Raw genomic sequence first — 25,399 nt, 5'->3', positions numbered from 1 at the left:
AGCCTACATATTAGTAGCGAAAAATTACATCAGAAGCAAAGGCTACGATTATAATAACTACATAAAGCATGATTGTCCAACAATTAAGTGCACTGCTTTATTCAACGAGGCTTAGGGTTCACAAAACGTAAACATTTATTTTATCATCTCTTCGACAGTCTTAACGTTGTCTGCAAATTGAAGTATGTGCATGACACAGCAGAAATAAAGTAACATTGCAACGTTCAGCCAGCCGTTTTTTTGCTGCTGAACGTTTGCAAACATATTTTGACTGGTGGTTCCCGAAATAGTCATTTCGGTTTAATGTTTAGTGTAAAAATCTGTCTTACAAGACAAGCGTTAGCGACAAACGGCTGGCTAAATTTACTTCTGGGGAAAAAAAAACTGTCCCATCTGCGCAGGCGCAACAGACTAAGCAGTAAACCAGCCCCAAGTTCAGCCAGCAAACATTTTGCTAACGTTCGCGAAGTATTTGATTGGTTCCCAATGTGACCATTTGGTTTAACATGAAGCGCATAATCCAGTCTAGCGTTATCGTCTGCAACACAGACATCTGACCTGCCAAAGTTAGACGATATACCATGTGATCATTACACTGAACAATAAAAATTATAGAAGGCTGGTTGAGTTACCTCTTATGTCATTCACAGCAAAGTTCTTTTCGGTAATTCTGGTGGGGGCATGTTTACATGTGCATTTACATTTACTACAAATAAAGGTGGTTTGGTGGAATTAGATTTTTTGAAAATATACAATTCTGCATCGCTATCAGAGTACTTAAGGTGACAATCTGAATTTTGGTGCTGTTGACAGAGCCCTTAAAAGTACCCGGTCTCCGGTGGCAAATCGCCGCCTCAAACAGCTTTTGCCGCCGCCTACTTTTCATTGATGGTAAAAAAAAAAGTGCTTTCGCTTCTTTAATAAAGTCTCCTACAAAAGGGATCCAAACAAGGTGCCAAAATAGTTGTTTATTTGTCTTGATTTGCGCTAACAGAGGCCATGAGAATGCATCTCAGAGGTTTGATTTTTCAAATGTTTCTAGGGGAGGGCCCCCAGACCCCCCGCTTTGCCCCCTGCTATCATCACTGTTGTAGCCTACTACTTCTTAAACTATTGAGGGCGCTGCGTTGATACGTATAACAAGATGCTTAGACATTAACCTATGACGAAAACCTAATGTAAATATGTTTTCAGTGAACACGGTCTATTGGTCTGAAAATTATTCAATATTTTTTTTACGAGAACTTTACAAACATTTTATGATTTTATTTTCAAAAGAAGATTTTGATGTAAATTAATGCACGAAGTATAGACCCTATACTACCATAACATGGACAAAAATAGACAGCTAATGAAACTATCGAAAACATATGACGTTTGTGAAAATATAGCATGAACACCTGTACAACTTAGAAGCTAGTTTTTTTGTGAGAAAAACTTGGCGTTCATGGGAAATTATCAGTTTTTTACAATAAACTAATGTGACTTGAGAAAAGTAAAGTATTGTTACATGTACGTAGTATTGTTTTTATTATATTTTAATTTTTTGTTTATCGTATTGAAAACATATGACGCCAGGATATAATCATATATATATATTATGTATCTATAGTATTTGTATTAGGGGTTTCTGTTTGTGAGTACCTGTGGTTAGAACTTTCAACAGTGAGATTGGGAATCTCGGAATGAGACTATTAACCACCATTGGGGCATGGTTACAATGCATGGTAGTATTTTGGGGCGAGTTAACCAGCATTCATCCTGATATTTTAATGCTTGTGTATTATTTTTAATTAGTATTATTACTAACTACTAGAAAGGGTTGGGTGAGAAAACTGTGTATTCATTCCATACGGAATACCAGGAAGAGTTTATAGTTATAATACTAATAGATGCCAGTACTCAGTAGCCGAGTAGGCCTACGGAAATAGGTTTAATGCCCGAATCGGATGCAATTCAGCAAACCTTTTCAGGATTATAAGATAAAATAATATGGATTAACAAACACTGTAAATTTGATAGAGTGTATATTTACCTTGTATATAAAACAGATTTCTAGTCAGTGGTATAATTACTTTATCATTATCTTACAAATTTACAACTATTTTCAAGATATTTTTTTTCAATCCTACATTCGGTTTCTCTCGCAATATCTCGAGATCTCTCGTGAAATGATCTACGTTCAGCCAGTCGTATTTCGTTAAACGTTTGCAAACTATTTTGACTGGTTCTCGAAGTGTCATTTGGCTTATGTAAAAAGGAACAGTTTTTGAATCTTCAGCTAAGATTAATAGTTTCTGGAATAAGTCCTTTTGTAAATGGATTTTGCGATATGAGTAGCAGGATTTTTTTTTCTTTTTTTAATACGAGTATCAGAAAAACAACTTTAAAAAGCAGCTGCGGGGCCCATAGCAGAACGGTAGCATATTTATAACGCCACCCACCCTTCATACTCCCCGATGACTGCATTTTTTTTCAAACATATTAATAGTTATTTCTTTGACATTGTAATCGTTTCTTAACATTATTTTGTGGTATACTATAACCAAAAAAAGTAAAATAGAGTTAGAATTCAACATTAATATCCAGTTTTTATTAACTGTTTGTATTCATTATCTCACATGTCACCATGTGGTAAATAAGTAATGCAAGCCTCCGCGTCGGAAGACTTTATTATCCCCCCCCCCCCCCCGTCATGTTCTCCTTCAATGGCGTAAATTCTATTCAATGTACCCTCCCTCGTCACATCTTATCCCCATATGCCTAATAACCTCGAAATAAAATAAAAACTCGTTGTCTTCAATTCCAATTTTTAATTAAATGTACATTAAAAAACAATTCAACAAAACAACAACTGTCATTCAAAAGTTAACATATTTAACTTAGGGAAGGGCTAAAGATTATCTTTATTGGGCATATTGTACTAAAAACATCCTACGACATGTAACATACAGGTAGTTAGCGGTGCAGCTTTGGCGTGTTGTTTTAGACGCTACTGGATCCAACTTGGTGAAACAAGCTTAAGCAGTAATGAGCCTGCATTGCTAATTACTTTACCACATCATAATAGAGGACACCTGTACACTTAATTGGTAAAGCAAACAGAAAAAAAAATACGGGGTAAAATATATCTAATAATTTATTTAGCCCCCACGTACATGTAGTACACATTATTTAGTCCGTGGACGAAATGTACTGGGGAAATAAAAACCCAGTGGGCGAATCGTCCGGAACTGATTTTGTTTTAGTGGACGAATCGTCTCGAGTTCCTCAGTGGACGAATTTTCAGTGGACGAATCGACTGCATCCCCTAATATACACACTATACATGTATACAATAATGAAATTATATCATATTACTGCAGTCAGTAGGCCGTGTCAAAAATAAATAAATATATATATATATGTTTATTTGTTTTAATGAGTCGATTCGCGTAGTCCCTGAAAGCGCAGGATCCGTAGCATATGCTACAACTGGTACGTTGTTAATCCGGCACTGAGAAAAGGATGGGTCCCAGAAATATTTTCTAGTGCAATTATATAGTCTTATATAATATTTCGTATAATTAAATATAAAATTCACTGCATTGTTTTTGTAACAATGGTACCGCTCCCGTTCTAACCTGATATCATCTATATTACGTCACAAATAGCCTATCAATTAACGTAATTACGCAACAACAACTTAGCAACAGCCATGTAACACTGGGCGACGAGCTAATCATCCAATGAAAAGGGTGCTTTCACGAGGGTTTGTTTGTTTTTTGTTTGTTTTTGTTTTGTTTTTTGCACACCTAACTATCTATAACTGGAATTATATGCATCAGTCTCGGGCATCATAATTTAAGTATAACGGTTAAAAATCTGGGGGCAGGCACCAAATGCTGCTCAAAATGCGCAGTATGTTTGCCAATAATTGGTTTCGTAAGCATCTTTGCTTTCCATGTTATTTTGGAAATATTTAAAATATTTCGAGAATTTCTCATTTTCAAAAGCGATAATATAAATCATTATCTAGTCCATCCACATCTGACTAATATACAATTTTGAAACTAATTTCTAGAAATGCTTCTCACTTTCTAGCATAATTCATACTTCAATATATATATATATAAATAAAAGAAGAAAAAAGTGTTTTCAAAATATTTTTCTTTATAGTGAATTTTTTTTAGTCTTCACCTTGACCCATACAAACCATACCCAAGTATGAGTTGGCGGATATGAAACATCAATTAAAGAAAAATTATTTAAATAAAAATTATGCTATTAAATTTTCCCCCACAAAATCAGCTTGGTTGAACATTAACCCCCCTCTCCCCCTTTTTTTTTTTGGTGCAATATAGTTTAAGGAGGAGCGTGTTTTAACCTCTCTATACACTTCGCTCGCTACAGTTTGGACCACCGCTCCCCCACCCCACCACCCATGTAACAGAACTACGCACGAATAGGTCTTCGCTTCTGGTGAAAAGCTAAATGTAGCTTTTACAAATATCTCCTAATTAGCCACCACTAAGCTTACGGATTTATTTCATATTCCTAATAATTAGCTTTCAAACATGGATATCATATATGCCAAAAACAAAAGCTCTCTAACTGCTACCTACAATGTGTAGCGTAAAAAAAAGAAAAAAAGAAAGAAAATAAAGAAAAGCGTGTCAAGCGTTAGCGACAAACGGCTGGTTGAACGTAGCCTATAAAATAAGTGGACGTTTGTCAATATGGACCCTTTACAGTTTCGACCAGTAGCGATACAACCCTAAATGCCTTTTTGTTTGATGTTATGTTTTTACAGTGAATATATTATTTCTATACTCATTTGCAACTGATATCAAATCTCTGTATAATATACATTATTCTAGTCTGTCTTAGTTACCTCCCCTGCCTCTCTCTCTCTCTCTCTCTCTCTCTCTCTCTCTCTCTCTCTCTCTCTCTCTCTCTCTCTCATGTTTATTATTAAAGGCAATCATCGCCGCAATGATCATTTAAATTATAGTCCTTCCCACTCCCAGCCTCCATGAACAGTTTCTTTTTTGGTAAATAATTTCAGTTAAAATTTGACAGAAAAAGAAAATTACAAGTGTTTTGGAAATGACAGAAAAGAAACCCCACTATTTTTGTGTAAACCAATCAGTTAGAAATAACATGACATTCACTGCTGGGAAGGTCTAGCCTACAGACTCATAACATTAAGGTCAACGAAAGTAACTTTTTGAATCCTTGTGTTGGCATCGTACACAATTGCACAAATATATAATAAAATATACATGATATAATAATAACGGACTTTTTTTTTTTTTTTTTAGGTGTGCGTGTGTGTGTGTGTGTGTGTTTTCTTGTCCTACAAAATTGGATAGAAATTGAAGGATGTCACAGAAATTATTATGTTTTTGTTCACTAGTAAGATAAACCAATCTATACAGTGAAACTCCTTCAAACTGGATACCCATGAACCTAGCAAAAAGTCTGGTTTAACAGGTATCCGTGTATTGAGGATCTAGGACCTAATTCACTAAACTCTCGCAGTGCAATGCAAAAAGACTTGCAAAGAGGATTCTTTGTTGTCTAGCACAGCCTAAGAGATCTTTGTGAATTAGGCCCCGGGTTTTGAGGGGTTTCACTGTATATATTTAGGCACTGAATTTGAGAATTGTTTAAAGAATACCACCAAAATTGTAAAAATGATGCAATGTAGGGATTAAATATTTGGCGTTTCCCTCTCATAATCTTAAGCTTTCAACCAAAAATCTTGAATTCTTAGAAGTTATAACTTTGCAGCCTAATATATATGTGATAAATACTAGCTAGCATATCCAGTGTAATCAAAGTATGTGATATTTTTTCAGATCACATGTACTTTCAAAATTTGATAACTTTGCAAATTAGATGTAAATTAATTGAGATGTACTAAGGTGACACTCCATAACTGATATATGCATTCATAATCATCAAAAACCCCATTTCAATAGCAACTTTACACTGAAATGTTAAACACCTATATATGTATGGACATCATAAATGACATCATTCGAGTTTGACATCATTTCCATGATATATGTATGAATATGATAGATGGGATATATTACAGCATAGTCATTGCTTGTTAGTGCTTTTTGAGTGCCAAAACAATATATGTTTTTTCTTGTTTATTTTGCAGATCTACATGTGTGTGAAAATCAAGAGGAGGATGGATGAGAACATCACAGTATTGCCATGTAACAATGCTCTGAAGCTGTAGAAAAACAACTGAGTTGACAATGATTTCTGAAATAATAATATTATCCTCTCATTTGGAGCCACTGCTCAAGAAAGCATGTATCCTTTAAAACTGTTATAACACAATCCTGTCAATAATTGAACCTGGCATGCAATTCATCTCTACACCATACACTGGCATGTTTCTAATCATTTATGGAATGATTTTGATAGTAAATTGAACAAGATAAAACATTATTTCATCAAAATATTTGTACATTAAGACACGCAAAAAAACATTTCCCATTAATAGGTTGATTCATTATCGCTTCAAGATACCAGGTTACTGATTTGGACGGGAAAAAGCTTAAGTCCGCTGAGGGTGATCGATCCTGCAACCTATCACACCTCGGGTGAGCACTCTGCCACTGAGCTGCATCCCACCCCAGGTTTTTGTTGAAGAAGGAGCTCAAGTGACATTGTTATAAACATACATACAGGACAAATGTTCATCAAGATGTTAATTCAACTGAGTAAGAATTGTGAGAAACCATACACTAGCTTATACTAGCAGTAACTGTCTTCAAAATAGCAACTTCATCTCCGTGACACCTACCACTGACCTTGCTCATCTGCATGTTGAATGAGAACAAATTGTAAACATAATCAGGGCTGTAGCTAGGATTTTTTGTTTGGGGGGAGGGCAACTGAGTAGTTAATAGTCTAAAACTCCTTAAACGGTTAAGAAGATAATTTTCTTTAAGTTTCTATAATGCTTTCCGGATTTTTTTCTGGGGGTGGGGGGGGGGCAATTGCCCCCCTGCTAGCTACAGCACTGATAATACTAGTACACACACAAACAGATAAAAAAAAGTTCAGTTGTAGTAATATATCCATATATTACAATTTTAGCAGTATGCTTCTTTAAGTCTCCTTTAGATCGTAATGATGTAATTAATGCTAAAACAACACAGTTATTCCAGGAGAAGCTAAAAGATGAGGGAACAACACATGTTCCTCCACATTTTGTAAGTATTATGAATGCTGTTATTTTACTTACACTTTTGAATTGACAAATGACCTGCTACTTTCAAGTTCAGACCCCAGCCAGTGTTTCTGCCAGAAATAATATATAATTGAATGCAACCACAGTCAACAGAGGGTATGGGGGGCTTCCCCCAGAAAGAAACTGGGTTAAGTTTAGGGTTAGGGTTAAGAAAATAATACAGTAACAATAAGAGTAATTAATTTTGTCAAAAGGTTAACTTAAAAAAAATCTGCAAAAATTGTGAGTATGGGGCCATACTGTACTGGCCAACTAGAAACAAACAACTGATGATGTATGCCATTTATATTTTAGCAAAAATGTTTCCGAGTTCAAAACTGGTGTAACTGAATTAATAACAAAATATGAAGGTAAATTATGGATTAAAGCCAATATCACATTTTGCTGTAGTAATTTGAATCAATGTTTTACGTTTGTATTACTAATACTTAGCTAAACACGATGTCTCAATTTGTAGAGTCATTAGACTTTATGTATGACATATATTGTTTTTAATTAATAAATATGTACTACTACACCATATTGGTATATATACAGAAAGACAATGGTAATCTTATTAATTAAAAAAAAATGGGATACATTTTTTTACTATGTTCTCTGTATAACTTTTATACACTGTCCAAACAATCATCTATGTAATCCAAATTTCTGTCTAAACCAGCACCACTGTATCTTAAAATTTTGTCCAGTTAAAATTAATTTATAAAAATCTGTCTAATCTGGCTGTGTAAAACTATGCATTATGTCAGTCCAACAACATTTGGTTTGTGCAAAATCCACTATGTATGATAGTAAATTGTTTATAGTAAACATGTTACCAAAAAAACAAAACCCAACAAAAATACCCCAACTTCACCATACTAATACATATATGACATTCATTTTTATTTGTTTAGGGATGTAATTAAATATAACAAAATTGTTTTTCAGAAAGTTGGCACAGTCTTTTTTTTCTATGTTAGACGTAATGGTCTGTACTTCGTAGCTACTTCAACTAATGAAATGTCACCTGTTTGTGTCATAGAGCTCTTGAGTAGGCAAGTATTAATTTAGACATCATTTCTGTACCACATTACTCTTCTCGCCTTGATCATGAGGACTTGTTGATAAATAGTTGTTGTACTTAACAGAGAATATTCATGCATTTTTTATTCAAAGGCTGATTAGATAGTTCTTTAAATTACAATTTTAGTCATAAAGTTTAATATTTTTGTGATTTTATATAAACAAAATTTAACATCTGTATGTTTCAAATAAATTACATGATTTTCTGCATTACCATGGTATAATATTGTATTTGTATTACCTGGTAAATAACGTTTATGAATGATTGAAAAGTGGTGGTATTACTATATGTAATGCATATGTGCACATAATAAGTACACTGTAAATATGCATTGTTCTTGTTCCATTAAACTATTTGTTAATACATGTAGTTTCTATTTTGTTTTCAAGGATGTATTACATCTTTAAGGATTTTTGTGGTGTTGTGAACGAAGAATCTGTCAGACTTAATATTCTCCTTTTGCTTGAGGTTCTCAATGAAATTTTGGTAAATATACTGCTTTTGTACCTAGTGTTGTCAAAGAAAGTAACACATTTTTTAAATGTAAAATTTGAATATTAATAATAATATTTAAAATAAAAAAAGATATTCTGATTTATATAAGCTACATATAATATTTTATAAATACAAAAATACATTTTTGAATGTGTTCATATTTCCTACTGAGTTCGTAAAGGTGTTATATCATATTTATAAGTGCCATATTTTACTCTTTTACATGTATTTGTTGAAATAATCAGGGGTTCTAGAATATTTTTAAAATTCACTTGCCATGGAGCTCAGTAGCTTTGAAAATTCACTGGCCATGGTGAACAAATTCACTTGCCCAATTTTAACTGTTGATAAAACAAAAAAACAAGTAAATTAAAATAATTAACTTTTTAATGGACATTTTGCATACTGAGATCATGTTTAATCAATTTGTCAATTTACACAACAGATAGGCTCATTAGGCATACTTTATCGTTTGTTTAGAAAAACATGCAAACAATTTTCATCAGTTTAGAATAAAGTTACCAATTAAAATTTTAAAATAAGTTATGAAAATAATCCCTTTTACCTATTACAACAGTTAACAGCATTAAAAGCAAATAAATATTTTTTCATTTATAAATGAGTATATATTTATTTACTATATATATTTATTATGAATGGGAACTCCTCCCTACCCACCCACCTCCCTCCCCTCAAACAAACAAAAGAAAAAAGAAGCAACAACCTTTATTAGTATAAAGTGTACATGTATTACAGGTTAAGGCTCACAACTCCCCACCATCACCAAATTAAAAAAACTTCAATGTATGTACTTAGTTAAATTTATCTATTTCATTGTGCACTTAATTATTTTTATTTTTTATTTATTTTTTGTTTTTACAATTTAGGTGATATTTTATAAATTAAATTAATCATTTACAGTTTTGCAAACATAAATGGTGACATGCAGCCTTAAAACTAATAAAAGACGTTACCGTTTTGCATACTAGTATTACGATTGCACTATATTACTATTAAGAGTAACACATTTTTGGGTTCCAGTGTAAAGAAGAAAATGATGTTTTTAATGTGGACACTATAACTTGAATAAAATTATATTGGTAGGTATATTGATGTCATGGATGGGTCAAAGGTTACTGGTGGCCAACTATTTGTTAGTGATATGTTGCATGTGACAGCAAATCGAAAGATGTGACTTGTAGATGTTTCTTTTGTTTTCGTATGATTGTAGCGTTGTAGATTTGGTTTTTGGATTTTGATTTTTGAACCACTTGCCATTGGGATCACACAACATAATTTTTAGTGGCCCAAATCTAAAAACCACTGGCCTCTGGCATCGGGCCACCGTATTGTAGAACCTCTGAAATAATTACAAATTAATTAATCTCACAAATAAGCTTTGCATACATAATTTGTGAATATTGAAATTGTAATGTGCTTGCACGATGTGTAAACAGTTGTATTTAGTAGAAGTACATTCCTGACTGATCACTTCATACCAAATCTTATGAAATCTATGAACATGCTGGCAACATGCACCTGGCATAATGTTACAGAGTATTCAGCACAACTAAATGTGTTCAGTTCCATTGGTAATCCACTAAAGATTCTCCAGTAAATGTTTTTTCTTACTACTGAGTAAATTAAATTATTTGACTGTAATATGTTTTATAGGTGAAGGTATAATGTTAACATCTCAAAGCAAAACTTAATAAATACGTTTTGGCGGGAAGCCACCATACTGGTAGCATCATTAAAACACATTTCTGTATATATATTCTGGGGCATACTGTATTATGGCAAAATTTGTTTTATATGTCATGCTATAGATTCTTATTCAATACTGTTACAAAAAATTAAAAATCATATTAAATAATTTTTCAGGATTCTGGTTACATTCAGCTGGCTGTTACAGAGAAGATAAAGCCATACCTGACATGTGAACCAGTTGTCATGGAAACCAGCAAATCTCGACAGGATGATGTAGCTGCCAGACTGGTCAGTGTCATTGTGTCATCTCTGATATACAGGAACAGAATTTAATTTGATGATGATGATGCATCTGTTGAAAGTTCATTGTGATAGGAATATTTGTTTAATGACCCATCAGTGCTCATATTTTAAACTTTGGCTATTAGGTTACTAACATTGTTATTTAAATTTGAGAGAGAGAGAGAGAGAGAGAGAGAGAGAGAGAGAGAGAGAGAGAGAGAGAGAGAGAGAGAGAGAGAGAGAGAGAGAGAGAGAGAGAAAAAAGAAACAGAGAGAGACAGATAGACAGAGATGATGAAAGTCAGAGACAGAGAAAGATAGTGGTGGGTGGGGGGGGGGGGGAGACCAGGAGAGATCAAGATCATACCTCAGGTGAATGCACTACAATGTGAGCTACATCCTGCCTACAGACTGAAAGGGTCAGTCCTATATTATGCTATTCTGTCTGGTGGAAAATGCATATGAACAGAACCATTGTTGCTAGTAAAAGAATCATGTATTTTGACAGCATTTTTATTTTATCACACTAGACAATTTACCACCTATTGGATACAGCTATAATATATTTTTAACTAGAATTACTAGAAATATATTTCAGTTATAAGTGTATCTATGATAGGTACTATGTCATTTCTAAAGATCTAAGGGAGACAACTATAGTTAACAATTCTTACAGGATATTTACCAAAATTGGTGTTTATAATGTGTTGGTTCATAATCTAATAAATAATAGAATAAAGTTTACATCCAACAGTTCTTTGACAGAATTGTTTTTGTTACCATTTTTCAGTTTGGTATTGAGAACAAAAATGTTCCTTCGACTGCTGCAAACAAGACAGTGATTCGTTCAAGCTCAGACCTTGTGAGTGTTAACCAGTTTTATTTGTTTTGAAATACAGTACATACCTTTGTATTGGATCATTTAACATGGTAAAAGCTTAGTTTATCATTTGGCTGCATAATTTATTTGGGATGTTTTTTGTTAAAAAAGAAGCGTTTATCCAGATTTTAAAATTGAATACATTCTTATCAATTGATCGTGATTAATAAAAAAACAAGTGTGTTTATTTATGGGCTTTAATACGGTTTGAAAAAGTTGAGGGGTGTCAGGGTTGAAAATTAACATGAAAACCGTGGTCGCCAGCAGGGCCAGTTGAAGAAAAATCTTACTGGCCCTTCTCAAATTAAATAGGCCTCCAATTATCACATTGAAATTTTAACTGCGCAGCCAAATTCAAACTAGTATGTACTTTGTTAAGTAATAACAGTGGCATAGGAAGGTACCAAAAAATGTGATGGGGCAAACACACACACATATATTATATATAAACCTTCGCTGCTGCTACTGGATCAAGAAAAGTGGTGCTTCCTACACCAGTGAATAACCATATATAGTTTGTTTGGACCAAGAGAAAACCGATAATAAATAAATAAATAAATAAATAAAGTAAAAATTCATGTAAGAAACATGTTATTCAGTTTTAAACCCATAGCAATTTAAATAAAAAAATTTAAAAAAGAAATCCAGTATAAATAAAAATGTTTCTTTACAAATTAATATTAAATTATATACAGATTAAATCTCAGTTTTAATATATAGGGGTGAAGACTAAATGCTAGAACAACCAAGTAAAGGATGTCCTCGGGAGTAGCTGTCCTATAGATGAAGCATTAGAGATTCATGGAATCATCCCCTATTTTGCCAAATGCCCATTCGAGAGATACGGTCTTGATCATGTATTACAGTTTTGTCGTTCAGATTACCTTGAACGTTCCATCAATTGCCTTAAAACATGTATCAGAAGAGAAGATTTAACCTATGCAGTTTGGTGGTAATTTGTAAAGAATTTTCTTTTTAATTTACACTGAACCTTTTTTCCAATTTTTTTTAATTTAAGATGGTATGGGTTTAAAACTTAATGAATTAATTTGTTTTTATATGAATTTTATCTTTATTCATTTTGAAGTTACATGCCAGTTCATTGGTTCCCTTTTGACACAAATGTACAATAGTCTCAAATTAATATTTTCTGCCTCAGTAAAATGTAATAATACATGTGTGCGTGTGTGCGTGTGTGTGTGTGTGTTGGTGCACGCACACATGTGTGTTTAATATAGATACTGTAAATGCTACAGTAGTACGGTAGACCACTAATAAAATAAATTTTAAAAAAAACAATCTGTGAAAAATTAAAACTAACATTTTACCAAAATATACAATGTACTGTTTTTTTCATATTACAAAGCATAAAAGCGTACATATTGTTTCAGATTTGAGGCATATTTTTTACATATTGTTTATTACAGTAATCTTAGGACGGTTATGTCATCATGTCAGTCTTAGTGTCTTATTTCATGTTCCATGTCTTCTGCGGCCAGATCTGTAGTTCGTGACAACATAGACGCAGTGTGTTTTGTCACATTCGATTCAGTTTCAGTGTGTTTCTTTTTTAACTGGCACCAACCAGACCCTAAAATCGATAGTCACCCAATGAAATACCTTTCTAAAATTCTTTGTCGCCTTTAGCCAATAAAGGTCACCACGGGCGACTGCTAATTTTCAACCCTAAAACTGCAATGAGGCTGTTATTCTTTGCTTCTTCACATTTTGATCCATAGTATTACTTCACTTTGTGATATATTCTACGAGTGATGTGTTCAGGAGGCCAACAATTTGTTTGGTACATTGTCTTCTTTCACATCACATTTGCATACTGTTAGATGCGTAAACCAGACTAGTGAGCAACCGTGATTGCTCGCCCTTCTGAACATGCCTCTGATTAAACAATATCCTGATCTGATAGTATTTACGTAACTGTTATTTTCATGCTTCAGTAATGATTCACTTTAAATTATTGTTTTTCAGGAAAACAGAAAAAATGAAATATTTGTTGACGTTGTTGAGAAACTCACTGCTGTTGTTGAGTCCAATGTAAGTTAAAGATTGTAAATAATATTTCTATAGAGAGATTTGAGGCATATTTATTCATTCATTCATTCACATAATTAACCTGGGGTTTTTAATTTTTTTTTTATTGATTTTGTAAATAGCAACAGCATTACACAAATTTATGTTTTAACGAGAAAATGTTAAAAGATAAAAAGTTCATAAATTCTTAAATTAAAAAAAAATATATATATATTTATATATATATATATATATAAAAGTAGAATATGTGTACTATGTTATAAATATTTATAGCATATTGAAAAAATGTCAGACTTTTTTTTTCCATTGAAATACAGGGTACACCAAGTCATTTAGAAATAATTGGTTCAGTAAATATGAAGAATTTTGTCACTGGAAGTCCACAGATTAATATTGCTCTGAATGAAGATCTTGTAGTGAACAAAGGACAAATTAGAGGTAATTTTAAACTTATTTGAACTATACAAACAAGGTTCTTTTTCCTATGACAAATACCATATTGTTCCTATTTGTAGCGCCCCCTCTAATATAAGCGCCCCCTATGATCACGAGAAATGTATCATGAAACGGTACCCGTAAAATAGTAAAACTGGCTTACCTGACTGCCGACTTGCAATGATTATAATCGGTAAACAAATAAAATCCAAACAGGTGAAGCACTACGACACTAGTATGGGCGAACAGTATGTCAAACATGTCGTTTATCAAATGTATGTTGCTGTTATCTCCACGCAGAATGAACGCACGACACTCCGTTAACGCTGTTCAAAACCGGAAGTACAAACGTACCGGTAGGTATTTATACCGACACCGTAACACTCCGCAGGCCATATATGCCTACGTGCACAGTACCATGTATTTCGACAAATCAGCTGACGATGTACGCTACGCTACGTCATTTCAACAAGAAAACGTCACTGGTGGAGTGACTCGGCGGCAAAGCTTTTGATGTCTCAGCGAGCCAGACGCATTGACAGTTTGATACGAGGATTTTTCACACATATTACGAAACGTGTTCTAGTACTCTAATTAGCGCGCCCCCTTTGTGTTTTGCATCGTGCCCGGGCGCTACAAATAGGAACAATACGGTATCTACTTATCTATGGATGGTATGACTATGTCTTTACAAAATGTTAAATGGTATTTCTCGTACAAAATACTAAATAACCTGTAGTCCTCGAACAAAAAAGAAGGGATGTGAAATGTTTGCAGTTTGATTCTATACCGTATACATACACTTTGAGCATGATGAATTTCTAATTTTTATGAGCTTTAGTTTAAAAAAAATTCATTTTACAGCTGTTTACAGTGTTTTATTAATTTGTTTTCACATTGATTTTAATAATGTATTTTCATGCTTGGATGTCATTAAATAATACATTGATTCCCCCTAGAAATTTTGCATCATGAATTCTTGATGTCGGACATTTTTACTATTGTAAATGCTCACCTATAAATTGCCCTATATTTTCAGGTTTTGGCCACAGTGTTCAGCTAGATCACTGTAGTTTTCACCAGTGTGTCAGGCTAGATGACTTTGAAAGCAAGAAAATTCTAAAAGTTTATCCTCCTGCTGGCGAGGTAGGGATATACAGTAGTTAAAAAACACCCCAATCTAATGCCTTAATCTGATTAACACAGATTAATAATGAAAGTTAAAGATTTACCGTAGACAATCCCATGTAAAAGTTTGTGTTATTTACTTACATACTATTAAACACCCTAGGTGCATATATTAGACGAACGGTTTTATTAATTTGTAAAATCCATTGAACATGTTATAACCGACTTGGTTATGGTTTGTAGTGGCTTTATATGCTTTTCAGGGCATAAAATTTGGCACGAACGATTCTGTCGTTCGTCTGTCGGTTATGCAAAACCAATATCAACATAAATGACAGATCGTTCGTGCAAAAGCTGTAATCGCTCGTCAGAAAATTAAAAAAACCCGTGTGTTAGCTAATATCATCAATGTTTTGGAAAACTTCATGTGGTGGGAAATCCCTGACCTAGATGTACGTCATATGACAAGTGCTTGATGGTAATGTTCTAACCAGCTTTCCATCCGTCGTTCATCGTGTCCAGCTATTTTCTTCATGACTACCGTCACTTTCGTTATAAAACACTACCTACATTGGCATGTCACCAACATATTTACAATTCGCTGACATTTGCAGTCGTCATGATATTCGGTGTTTGAAGCACGTTACAGAACTTTTATGAGTAGTTTCTTAGAATATTACATTATATACCGATGCAATTTAATGACACTGATGAAAACAAAATATGTTTTGAAAATAAAAATAGACGTGTGTCATCATAAGTGTACGAGACGGGGGAGTGCTGGAGCAAAACCTCAAATTCGGGTAAAAATGGTAGAGATAATTGGGCAAAATGTGCTAACCTGAGACCGTTTTACCATATTTCCATCATTCTACCATCAAAATTAGTTGTAATCGTTTGCAACCCTATAATTGTGATTCATTTGCAACCCTATATAATTGTTTGGTAGTAATACTAATATAAATTAATGATGTTATTACATACCCATTCATTCTTAACATATAAATACAGCCCTGAATACAAAAATGAAATACACTTTTCCGTATTCAACTCAACTGCCGGAACTATACCGTATTCAACGCTACTATTTATAGCACATGGTTCCGGGAATGCCCTTCGCGATATGTAAACAAAGTTGGTGCTTGGTTTGAATTGCCTAGTAAAACATGTTTAAAATGCTATTTTGTGAAAAATTTGAACTGAAAACAGACGAAAACGGTGACAAATATTTACAATTTAATGAGCGCGATACCAAAACTTGAGACGGGAACACTACTAACCAACGAGCTTTTAATCCACAATAGTTTAGGTCGATGACAGTCACTTTTTGGACCCTTGTTTTGGCTTCGTACACAATAATTAAAAATCTCCAACCGTAATTTTGTGATATGATATATTTGACAAAAGGTACTTTTTATTTCTCTCATCTTTTAAAACTTCAAATTAATATTTTGTCCAGAATTATGAAAAATAAAAACAAATACCGACCTGTAAACAGCGTTGTTTGCTTGTTATAGGAATTTGACAGGGGTCAAGGTTAGTAGACTAGTTTTTATTTTAATGTGGCGAAGCATTGTAATAATACAGCTAATTTTGAATTTAAATGACGTCAGTATTCCAATGACGTCACTTTGCATCTCCTTACAATAACTATAAACTGGGTACATGGCGTTTCCTTTTTGGAAAAATTCCAATGTAAAATTGCTATTTTGAATTTTTGTTTTTAACATTACTAATGCACCTGAATGAGTTTGAACAAAATCTTGTGATTAAAAAATTGTACATTTTACGAAATATGGATTTCTAGTGAAATTACGGTAAGATATGCTATATTTATTGTGTACGAAGCCAAAACAAGGGTGTGAAAAGGACTTTGGTCGACTTTTGCAACAATGATGTCGCATGCACCGTCTCCTCACGTAGAAAACTTGGATGAACTGACAACCGGATTATTCAGTGGTGCGATGATTTATGGAGGCACATTTAATATAAACTTAAACTTTTCAGCAAGGAATAATTCCATGAACATCAATAAAAGAAAACACACCGCTACTCCAAGCCATCAGAATAAGTCGGCTGATTACGGATTTTTCTAGGAGTTCAACACTTGTAGCTTCTTCCAGACTGATTCGAGTCTATTAATAACAAACGTGATGACATTCTAGCGACTGTACCTAGTGTCGGGACAAAATGACTGCTATTAACCGTGCAGCTACCGTTAGACGGATTAGTTTAAAATCCATTTTGCCTGTCACAAGAGCATGTAGTATTATTAACATGCACCGCGGTGCGTGAGATCTCATGGCAGTCGTGTTCTCGTTACTATGAATAGCATTTTACAGAATTATTCCTCGAAACGAGCTTAATTTTTATTTTCGCCTGGCAGCTTTCAAGTTGGTCCTAGCACACAAAAAGTATATTTTCGTAATAGAGAAAAGCTACAAAAATCACTCTTAGATTCTCGTTTGATTATCGTTGCCCATTAACCTTTTCATTTTGATCTAACTATTAAAGAAAATCGTTCATGTAATCACTAAAACCACACGAACGACATATTGGTTGTCTGAAAAATTCAAATTTGATGCCGTTTTTTTAACAAAACTGTCTGTAGATCCCATGTCGTCATAACTTGATATGATGTAATGAATGCTTCATTGTATATTTGCACACAACTGTTTTGTTTAGTTTCAAGCATTTCTTTATTATTAGTCACCTACCGGTCCAACCAGAAGGGACTATAGGTTTCATCTGTCTGTCTGTCTGTCTGTCCGTCTGTCCCACATATGTTTTCTGGATGTTTTTTGCAGAAGGCTTTGAGATTTGAGCTGAAATTTTGTGTATAGTTCCATCATGTGTTAGCTGTTACAGATTGACTTTTGACTTTCATGATGATTTACCCATCTGTGATGGAGTTATGGCCTTGAACTTTGGAGATGTGAAAATTTGTTTTCCGGACTTTTTTTTCTCCAGAAGACATGTATTCCTTTAGCAGTACTCTCAAAATGCTTGTTAAAATAAAACATTGATAAATATTGCATTATTGTAGTTTGTTAAATAGAAATGACACTGGTAATTTATTATTGTTTCTCTCTATTTAACAGTTTTCTGTAATGACATATACAGTGTCTGGAGACATTCCCATAAACTTGCCTATCAGAATCATGACATTTATATCGGATATCAAGGACAGCAGGTTTGTTGTATTCATTATTTTGTCTAATAATACAATTATTCATCCATTTGGAAACATGTTTTTATTGAAAATATGCTGTAGTAGATTAATTTTCCACACGTGCCTTCAAATGCATTGTCCCGAGCATATTTTCTGTAATGTGTGTTAGCTCACACCTTGGAATGCCAGTGTGTTGCATATCAAGATAAAATCACTGACCTACTTTTGAACTTTAAAATCCAATTAAATGTACTCTATTTTCAGAAGAAAAAAACATGGCAAACCTTCACACAAATAACATTTTTGCATTGGTGTAGCCAGAATTTTATATTGTGGGAGAGAAGCAACCTAAAATGTGTTATGGAGCAACAGACAAAGGTGTTTGGGAGGGGGGAGAGGTGTAATTGGAAGAGGGGCTGTGACCTCTCCCCCCCCCCCCCTTTGGTGTATTAGTCAATATTTTTAATGAAATAGGAAAATGTATCTTACAGGTTATAAAGTGTATGTAATTAATTAGTTTCTATATGACTGTTTGTGGTTCTTTAGAGATGTGGATCTGACAATGAGACTGCGTTGTGAAATTCCTACCAGCTGCCATGCTGTCTTCGTTACAGTGAAGTTCAAAGTTCCAAAATCAGTAACCAGGTCATTCATTTTCTGAAATTTTTCCAATTACTGGTAGTCTGATTTGTAACATTAAAGTCACTGACTCTAGTTTCTGAGATATGTACATTAAAAATGCAATGAAAGATACTCTAATACCAGGATGGCCAGAAAGAAACTGGATTCATCAAAGTTGGTAATTTAACATTAAAAAGCTCTAATAACCAAATATATTTTACATTGCCTTTAATTATTCACAAATTATATAAGTTGAGCTTTCAATTTCTCAGTAATAATTGATTTGAGTTTCTGTAAACTTGTAAGTAATGTAATTAACTAGATTATTTGGACTTTTTATACTACACTTAATTACTTTCATTGTGCTGTAATTTGTTGTATAACATGAGGATTTCTTTATCATTGAAAAAAAAAAATTCTCTAGCTTTATGCCTGTTATTATTTATTTTCAAACAGTTATTTTAAAACTTATTTTTAAAGATAAACATTTTGAAATGTGTATTTACAGTATTTCTCAGCACCTTAGCCACCCAGAACAATATGCAGAGCTAAACAAAGGTGACCAGTTCATTCTGTGGAAGACTAGCAAACTGCGAGGAGGAACAGAAACAACATCTCAGTTTAGGGTTTGTATTAAAATGAATTCTTATCCACAAACAACAGCTCAATTTAGGGTTTGTATTAAACTCAATTCTTAGCCGTAGCTTTATCATGCACCATTACAGATCAAGTTTAACATTCATGGTAATTTTCCAATTGTTAACAGAGTTATGGCCCTTTAGAAGATAAAAAAAATGTGTTGGACTCGATAGGGGACATGTATTGCTTTAGAAGCACTCTCAGAATGCTTGTTTTATGGGCAACAACAGCTGACTGCAGTTCTTTTTAATGAAAAAGGTCACAGAGTTGCATTAATTCCTGTATCAAATGAAACTTCTTGCTGTCGAAGTAGGATTACAAAAACAAAAGCACACAGTAAGAGTAAGATGCAGACTTGTTTATTGCCAAATAGTAGCGTTCGTCACACCGTGTGGGGCTTTGTTTGATTTATTGCCAAATAGTAGCGTTCGTCACACCGTGTGGGGCTTTGTTTGATTTATTGCCAAATAGTAGCGTTCGTCACACCGTGTGGGGCTTTGTTTGATTTATTGCCAAATAGTAGCGTTCGTCACACCGTGTGGGGCTTTGTTTGATTTATTGCCAAATAGTAGCGTTCGTCACACCTTGTGGGGCTTTGTTTGATTTATTGCCAAATAGTAGCGTTCGTCACACCGTGTGGGGCTTTGTTTGATTTATTGCCAAACAGTAGCGTTCGTCACACCTTGTGGGGCTTTGATTTATTGCCAAATAGTAGCGTTCGTCACACCGTGGGGCTTTGTTTGATTTATTGCCAAATAGTAGCGTTCGTCACACCTTGTGGGGCTTTGTTTGATTTATTGCCAAATAGTAGCGTTCGTCACACCGTGTGGGGCTTTGTTTGATTTATTGCCAAATAGTAGCGTTCACCGTGTGGGGCTTTGTTTGATTTATTGCCAAATAGTAGCGTTCGTCACACTGTGTGGGGCTTTGTTTGATTTATTGCCAAACAGTAGCGTTCGTCACACCGTGTGGGGCTTTGTTTGATTTAGCATCAGACTAGCCATCAGCACATACACCACCACCTGGTTATCACTTTTATTTTAATTTACTGAAACATATCTACAATATTGCATGCATGGCCATTTTATCTTCACTTCACATTTTCATCTTCACAGCTAACCACCTTCTTTGTACTTACACTTTGCAAGGATCTTTGCTCAGGTTCTGTCGACTACCATGCATACATTGTGCTACATTTTGCATACAAAGATGAATTCACTAAAACATTAAAGTGACAGCTGTGTATATATAGGGCTGGCTACCTACTATACAACAGTCATATTTTGGGGGCAAAGCCCAGTAAAAGGCCACCACACCCCATCTAAAATCAGGTTAGTGTTTAAATACTACACAACAAATAAGAAATCCTTATTTGTTCTTTTTAACTTCAGAGTTACAAAGACTCCCACAAATTCCTGACTGTCTTAAACTGTTACTATCTATCAAGGATACGTAACAATAGCAGGGTTTCTTCTACTATGCTGTTACATTTTTCATTTCAGCTAACACTTTAATATTATTTCAAACTCACATATATACTGTAGACTTGTTTAAAGAAATCAGATGTTTATTGCATTTTCAATATTCTGTCATTGTTTTTCAGCTGATTTCACAAACAGGAGACATAATAAACAAGAAAGAGTTGGGACCGGTTATAGTAGACTTTGAAATTTCTGCGTACTTGTGCACAGGATTACAGATCCGGTTTTTGAAATGTTCTGATCAAGATCAGTCACATGTACCATGCAGATGGGTGCGCTATATAACTGTTAATGATTCATTTACTGTCAAACTGTAGTTATGACTTTTGTATGTTTTTGAACATAGTGAATTAACTTGTGCAAAATGTCTTGTCTGAATAACGAATTATGGAAAGTTGAACTTTCCACATTTGTAAGAATGAAAGCATGATCCCTTCAATCCAATCCCTGAAAAATAAATTTAGGTACTAATGAAGTAAAAAAAAAAAATACTATTAGCAGGGATGGAATGCTAAAAGATCACCATTGAGTACAAAATGTGTAAATGTTCAGCAGGGAATTGTTGATCAAATTGCACAGTGATGTGGCAGCAATTTTGCCGATATTGTTTTGCTAGCTATTGGGGCACATTGTAGTCTGGTGGTAGAAAACCTGCCTGAAGTGCAATGGGTCACAGGATCAATCACCCTTGATTGACTCTGGGGTCTTCCTCATCCCAACTAGTTTCCAAAAAAAAATGGTGCATCAAAGGCCATAGTATGTACTGTCCTGACTATGTGAGCATGCATATAAAATATCCTTGCTGTGTTTGTGGTAGCTGCAGTAGCTGGTTTCCTAATTCTTTCTCTTAACCAAGTGTTGAAATGATCATGTGTTAGACACCAGCAATAATTTAAAATGTACTGAGAACATATGAGTTTATCAAATCTATTGTCTAGGAAAGTAAACTCACCACCTAAAACAGTGTCTTCTGTTTGAAGTTGCCGATACTGTAGATTATGGTACATGTTTTTTGATAAACTGGTTTCCAAAGGTTTTTAATTTCCTGAACTCTTTGGGGACACAGGAATTGAGCTATTTATGACTTTGACATTCCAATTGTCTTCAGACTCTTAATCACAAAAATGACCCCCCACCCCCCAAAATGGATATATATATATATATATATATATCACAAAAGTAACATTTCTTATACAAGCTACTGTGTGTCAAACAATTGTAATGGGCACAATCCAGTTGCTGTTATAATGACCACTCTTTTCTATTACTAGTAACTAAATGTGGCTGTAAGCAGTTTTTTGCAGATACACTAGTCAGATTAGATGATTACGATCGAGTGCATTTTAGCCTTTTTTGTTAACAAAATGTTGACTCATTGATCGGCCATTCCGTGGTAATGATTTAAGCCAGGACGTGACATTCTGACTTGTGATCTCCTCAACTAAAAGTCCTTTTTAAATGGAAATGCAGTTTTATCATTTATAGGCTCATTACATATAGTAGTATTAGCATGTCAGGCCTAATTTAGTTTTTTGTAAAAAAAATTGACTTATAAAGTGAAAAGTAAAATGTACCAGGACGTGACGAAAATGGACATGACTTTTTTAACATTGCAGTAAATTCCAAAACTCTGCTCTCCTAGTAGAATGTTTGCTTATTGAAATACACTGTTTAATACAATATCCAGTCTATTTCTAAATGGCATATAGCAATTTACTAAAATAATATTCTTTATGATGTAACATTTACTTTTTAAAATTTCAGTACAAGCCAGGATGTGACGAGCCAGAACGTGACTTTGTTCAGTTCACTTATACAACTAATAAATGATATGTATATCAAATACTACTTATGAAAGCAATGATATTTACTGGTTTTAAGTATTTTTATCATCAAAATAAGTGCATAAAATCCCAATTAATTGATCTGTTGTTGTTCAAAAAAAAATTATCATACAATATTCATATAATATACTTTTATAACCAGTAACCATATCATTTGTCAACAAGATTGCTTATCCTCATGTTGCTAAGTCTGGTGATTTTTGTCCTACCTGTACAAACTAAAAAGATACACTTTTGCATTTAGCTCAACATTGATTGTACAAATGTAGCTTCATTTCTCATAAATTACATGTCCTGCATCAGTAAAGCTTCATTTATATTTCAATCTATGAATGTTCTCCTCAATGCAAGTCAAAATTTGTTTTTCAATTTTATTATTTAAAAATTTTAATTTAATTTTTTGAAGTTTGATTTATTTTTAATATGCATTGAGATGGATATCTACAGATGTACTATCAATGACACTGAATAAGTTTATGGTAGGCAAGACATTTAATTCTGAAGAATTCTTGTTTGCAATTTACCACGTTTTAGAATTAAAATATATTATATTTTGCCTTTTGCTGGTATTTTTATGATCATCTGATTTAATTGGAATTCAAAATATGAACCCCAGTCAGTATAGAAATTAGTTTTTGAACAGTTTCTTCTTTCTGCCAACAATGTATATTAATATAAACTGGTGATGGTTGACAATAGCAAAAATCTCAACAACACAATTGATTTGAAATCCTCCAACCCAAGTTTTATGATCAACATGTATCTTTACCAATTACATCTTTCACTGGAGGAATGTTGGTTTATATATATTCTAATTCATGTTTGGATACCCGTATCTGCCAAGGAATAAACTTAAGATTTTAGCAGAACATTCTATTTGAACAATTCTTTTACACAATATTTATTGTATGTGTACACCAGTTTGGATTTACAAAATGGAAAATTTAATATAAATACAATATTCCTTAAATTGGTAGATTATCAATAATTCACTGTTTGGTCAAAACATTTTTTTTTTTATCATAGTATTTTTTTTATCTACATAAATCCACGTTAAAATATTCGAACATGCTCCCCCGAACATCCACTTTCTCTGTTTCTGATTCTTAATGGTGAAGGCAAAAATATTGAAAATAAAAGTAATTTCTTTTAGGTACATGTGCATTAACTAGTCGGTTTTGCCAATTTCTTTATATAGAGATATTTAATATATTTTTAATCTTTACTAAATTTAACTTGCCATCTTGAATGTCACGTCCTGGCTTAAAGTTTGAGGTGGTTATTTTAATCATTTAATACAGTCATCATTATACCTTTTATTTATACTTGGAACATTGAGGAGAAGGAGGATTAAAAAGGATTTTTATTTCTGAAAAATAGTTTTTATATAAAACTAACTTTTATATGTCAAATCAGCCAGGACGTGACATTATATATTTTGAAAAAATAATTTAATATACTAATTATGATATGAAAGAAGGCAAAGTAGTATTTTCATGTGTAGTATATTTTAGATGTGATGTCCTGATACCTAATTTTTAAATTTGACATAACAGTAATGAAATATTACCAAAAAACAAATGTCACGTCCTGGCTTACAAAAACTATTTTTTTCCAATAAAACCGTCATTAAAACCCACAAAACATAAGTAAATTGGCAATAAAAGTATATTTGTATGATCCATAAGGGTGTTAACTTTAAGTTATAATAAAAACTTTGTTTAACAGATCATTTTGAAATTTCCACACCCATGGACTGGCCCTGATATGGATTGACGAGTTGTTTAAATGTTAGCAATACATGTATTGAATACAAATAGTGAAATATTAAATGTTTTATGGTAATTCTGTTGTTTTTTTATATTGTAAATTAATAAAAGGTTTGAAGTAAGCAAATCCATTTGTTTGGGTTTTTTGTTTATGTTTACAACTTTTAACAGCAGAATTACAAACAGTACAACATAGTTAAATTTTTATAAATTTACATACATTTCACTACACATTACATTTGTTTGTTTTTTAATTGAAGGTACATGTATCTCAGCACATTATAATAACAGCTATTGAATGTCAAAGGGAAATATGTTTTCTTTCCCAGAAAGTAATGATACCAGTAAAATATTAGTCCTGAAGCATTCACTGAAGAAAGAAAATGCCATGACTTTTAAAATAAATGCAAACAAGTGAAAAATAATGGGGAGGCAACTGGGTTCATAATCTTGATTTACATTATGTTGAATTCTGTCCATCCTACATTATATATGATGAATTCTGTCCATCCTACATTACAATTTAATCATGTTATATTCAAATACACAATTCTTTTCCAACTTCTAATA

At 33.3% G+C, this 25,399-nt stretch overlaps 2 protein-coding genes across 4 annotated transcripts in view; one reads left to right on the top strand and one right to left on the bottom strand.

The window, feature by feature from the left end:
* The window catches only part of LOC121371216 (RAC-gamma serine/threonine-protein kinase-like), a 41,483-nt gene extending 39,335 nt beyond the window's left edge, over positions 1-2,148 (bottom strand). The window contains exon 1 of the mRNA XM_041496942.1: positions 2,036-2,148. The gene's annotated coding sequence lies outside the window, so the exon portion shown is untranslated. The remainder of the gene's footprint in view (positions 1-2,035) is intronic.
* The window catches only part of LOC121371217 (AP-4 complex subunit mu-1-like), a 40,749-nt gene extending 15,793 nt beyond the window's left edge, over positions 1-24,956 (top strand). The window contains exons 1-15 of one of the 3 annotated variants that reach the window (XM_041496945.1): positions 4,670-4,791; positions 6,155-6,312; positions 7,132-7,220; positions 8,189-8,295; positions 8,714-8,810; positions 10,704-10,817; positions 11,602-11,673; positions 13,678-13,743; positions 14,058-14,178; positions 15,215-15,321; positions 18,405-18,496; positions 19,022-19,120; positions 19,605-19,722; positions 21,339-21,488; positions 22,981-24,956. In XM_041496945.1, coding sequence (XP_041352879.1) covers positions 6,255-6,312; positions 7,132-7,220; positions 8,189-8,295; positions 8,714-8,810; positions 10,704-10,817; positions 11,602-11,673; positions 13,678-13,743; positions 14,058-14,178; positions 15,215-15,321; positions 18,405-18,496; positions 19,022-19,120; positions 19,605-19,722; positions 21,339-21,488; positions 22,981-23,046 — 1,356 coding nt within the window. In that variant the 5' untranslated portion in view covers positions 4,670-4,791; positions 6,155-6,254 and the 3' untranslated portion in view covers positions 23,047-24,956. Of the gene's footprint in view, positions 1-4,669; positions 4,792-6,154; positions 6,313-7,131; positions 7,221-8,188; positions 8,296-8,713; positions 8,811-10,703; positions 10,818-11,601; positions 11,674-13,677; positions 13,744-14,057; positions 14,179-15,214; positions 15,322-18,404; positions 18,497-19,021; positions 19,121-19,604; positions 19,723-21,338 lie in introns of those variants that run through there. The other 2 variants (XM_041496946.1, XM_041496947.1) reach the window with 2 other exon arrangements.
* The last annotated feature ends 443 nt before the right edge of the window (positions 24,957-25,399 follow it).

The sequence above is a fragment of the Gigantopelta aegis genome, chromosome 4, assembly GCF_016097555.1.
Source record: "Gigantopelta aegis isolate Gae_Host chromosome 4, Gae_host_genome, whole genome shotgun sequence".
Taxonomy (NCBI): domain Eukaryota; kingdom Metazoa; phylum Mollusca; class Gastropoda; order Neomphalida; family Peltospiridae; genus Gigantopelta; species Gigantopelta aegis.
Note: the sequence above shows the minus strand (reverse complement) of the source record. Positions and strands in the feature narration are given on the sequence as shown.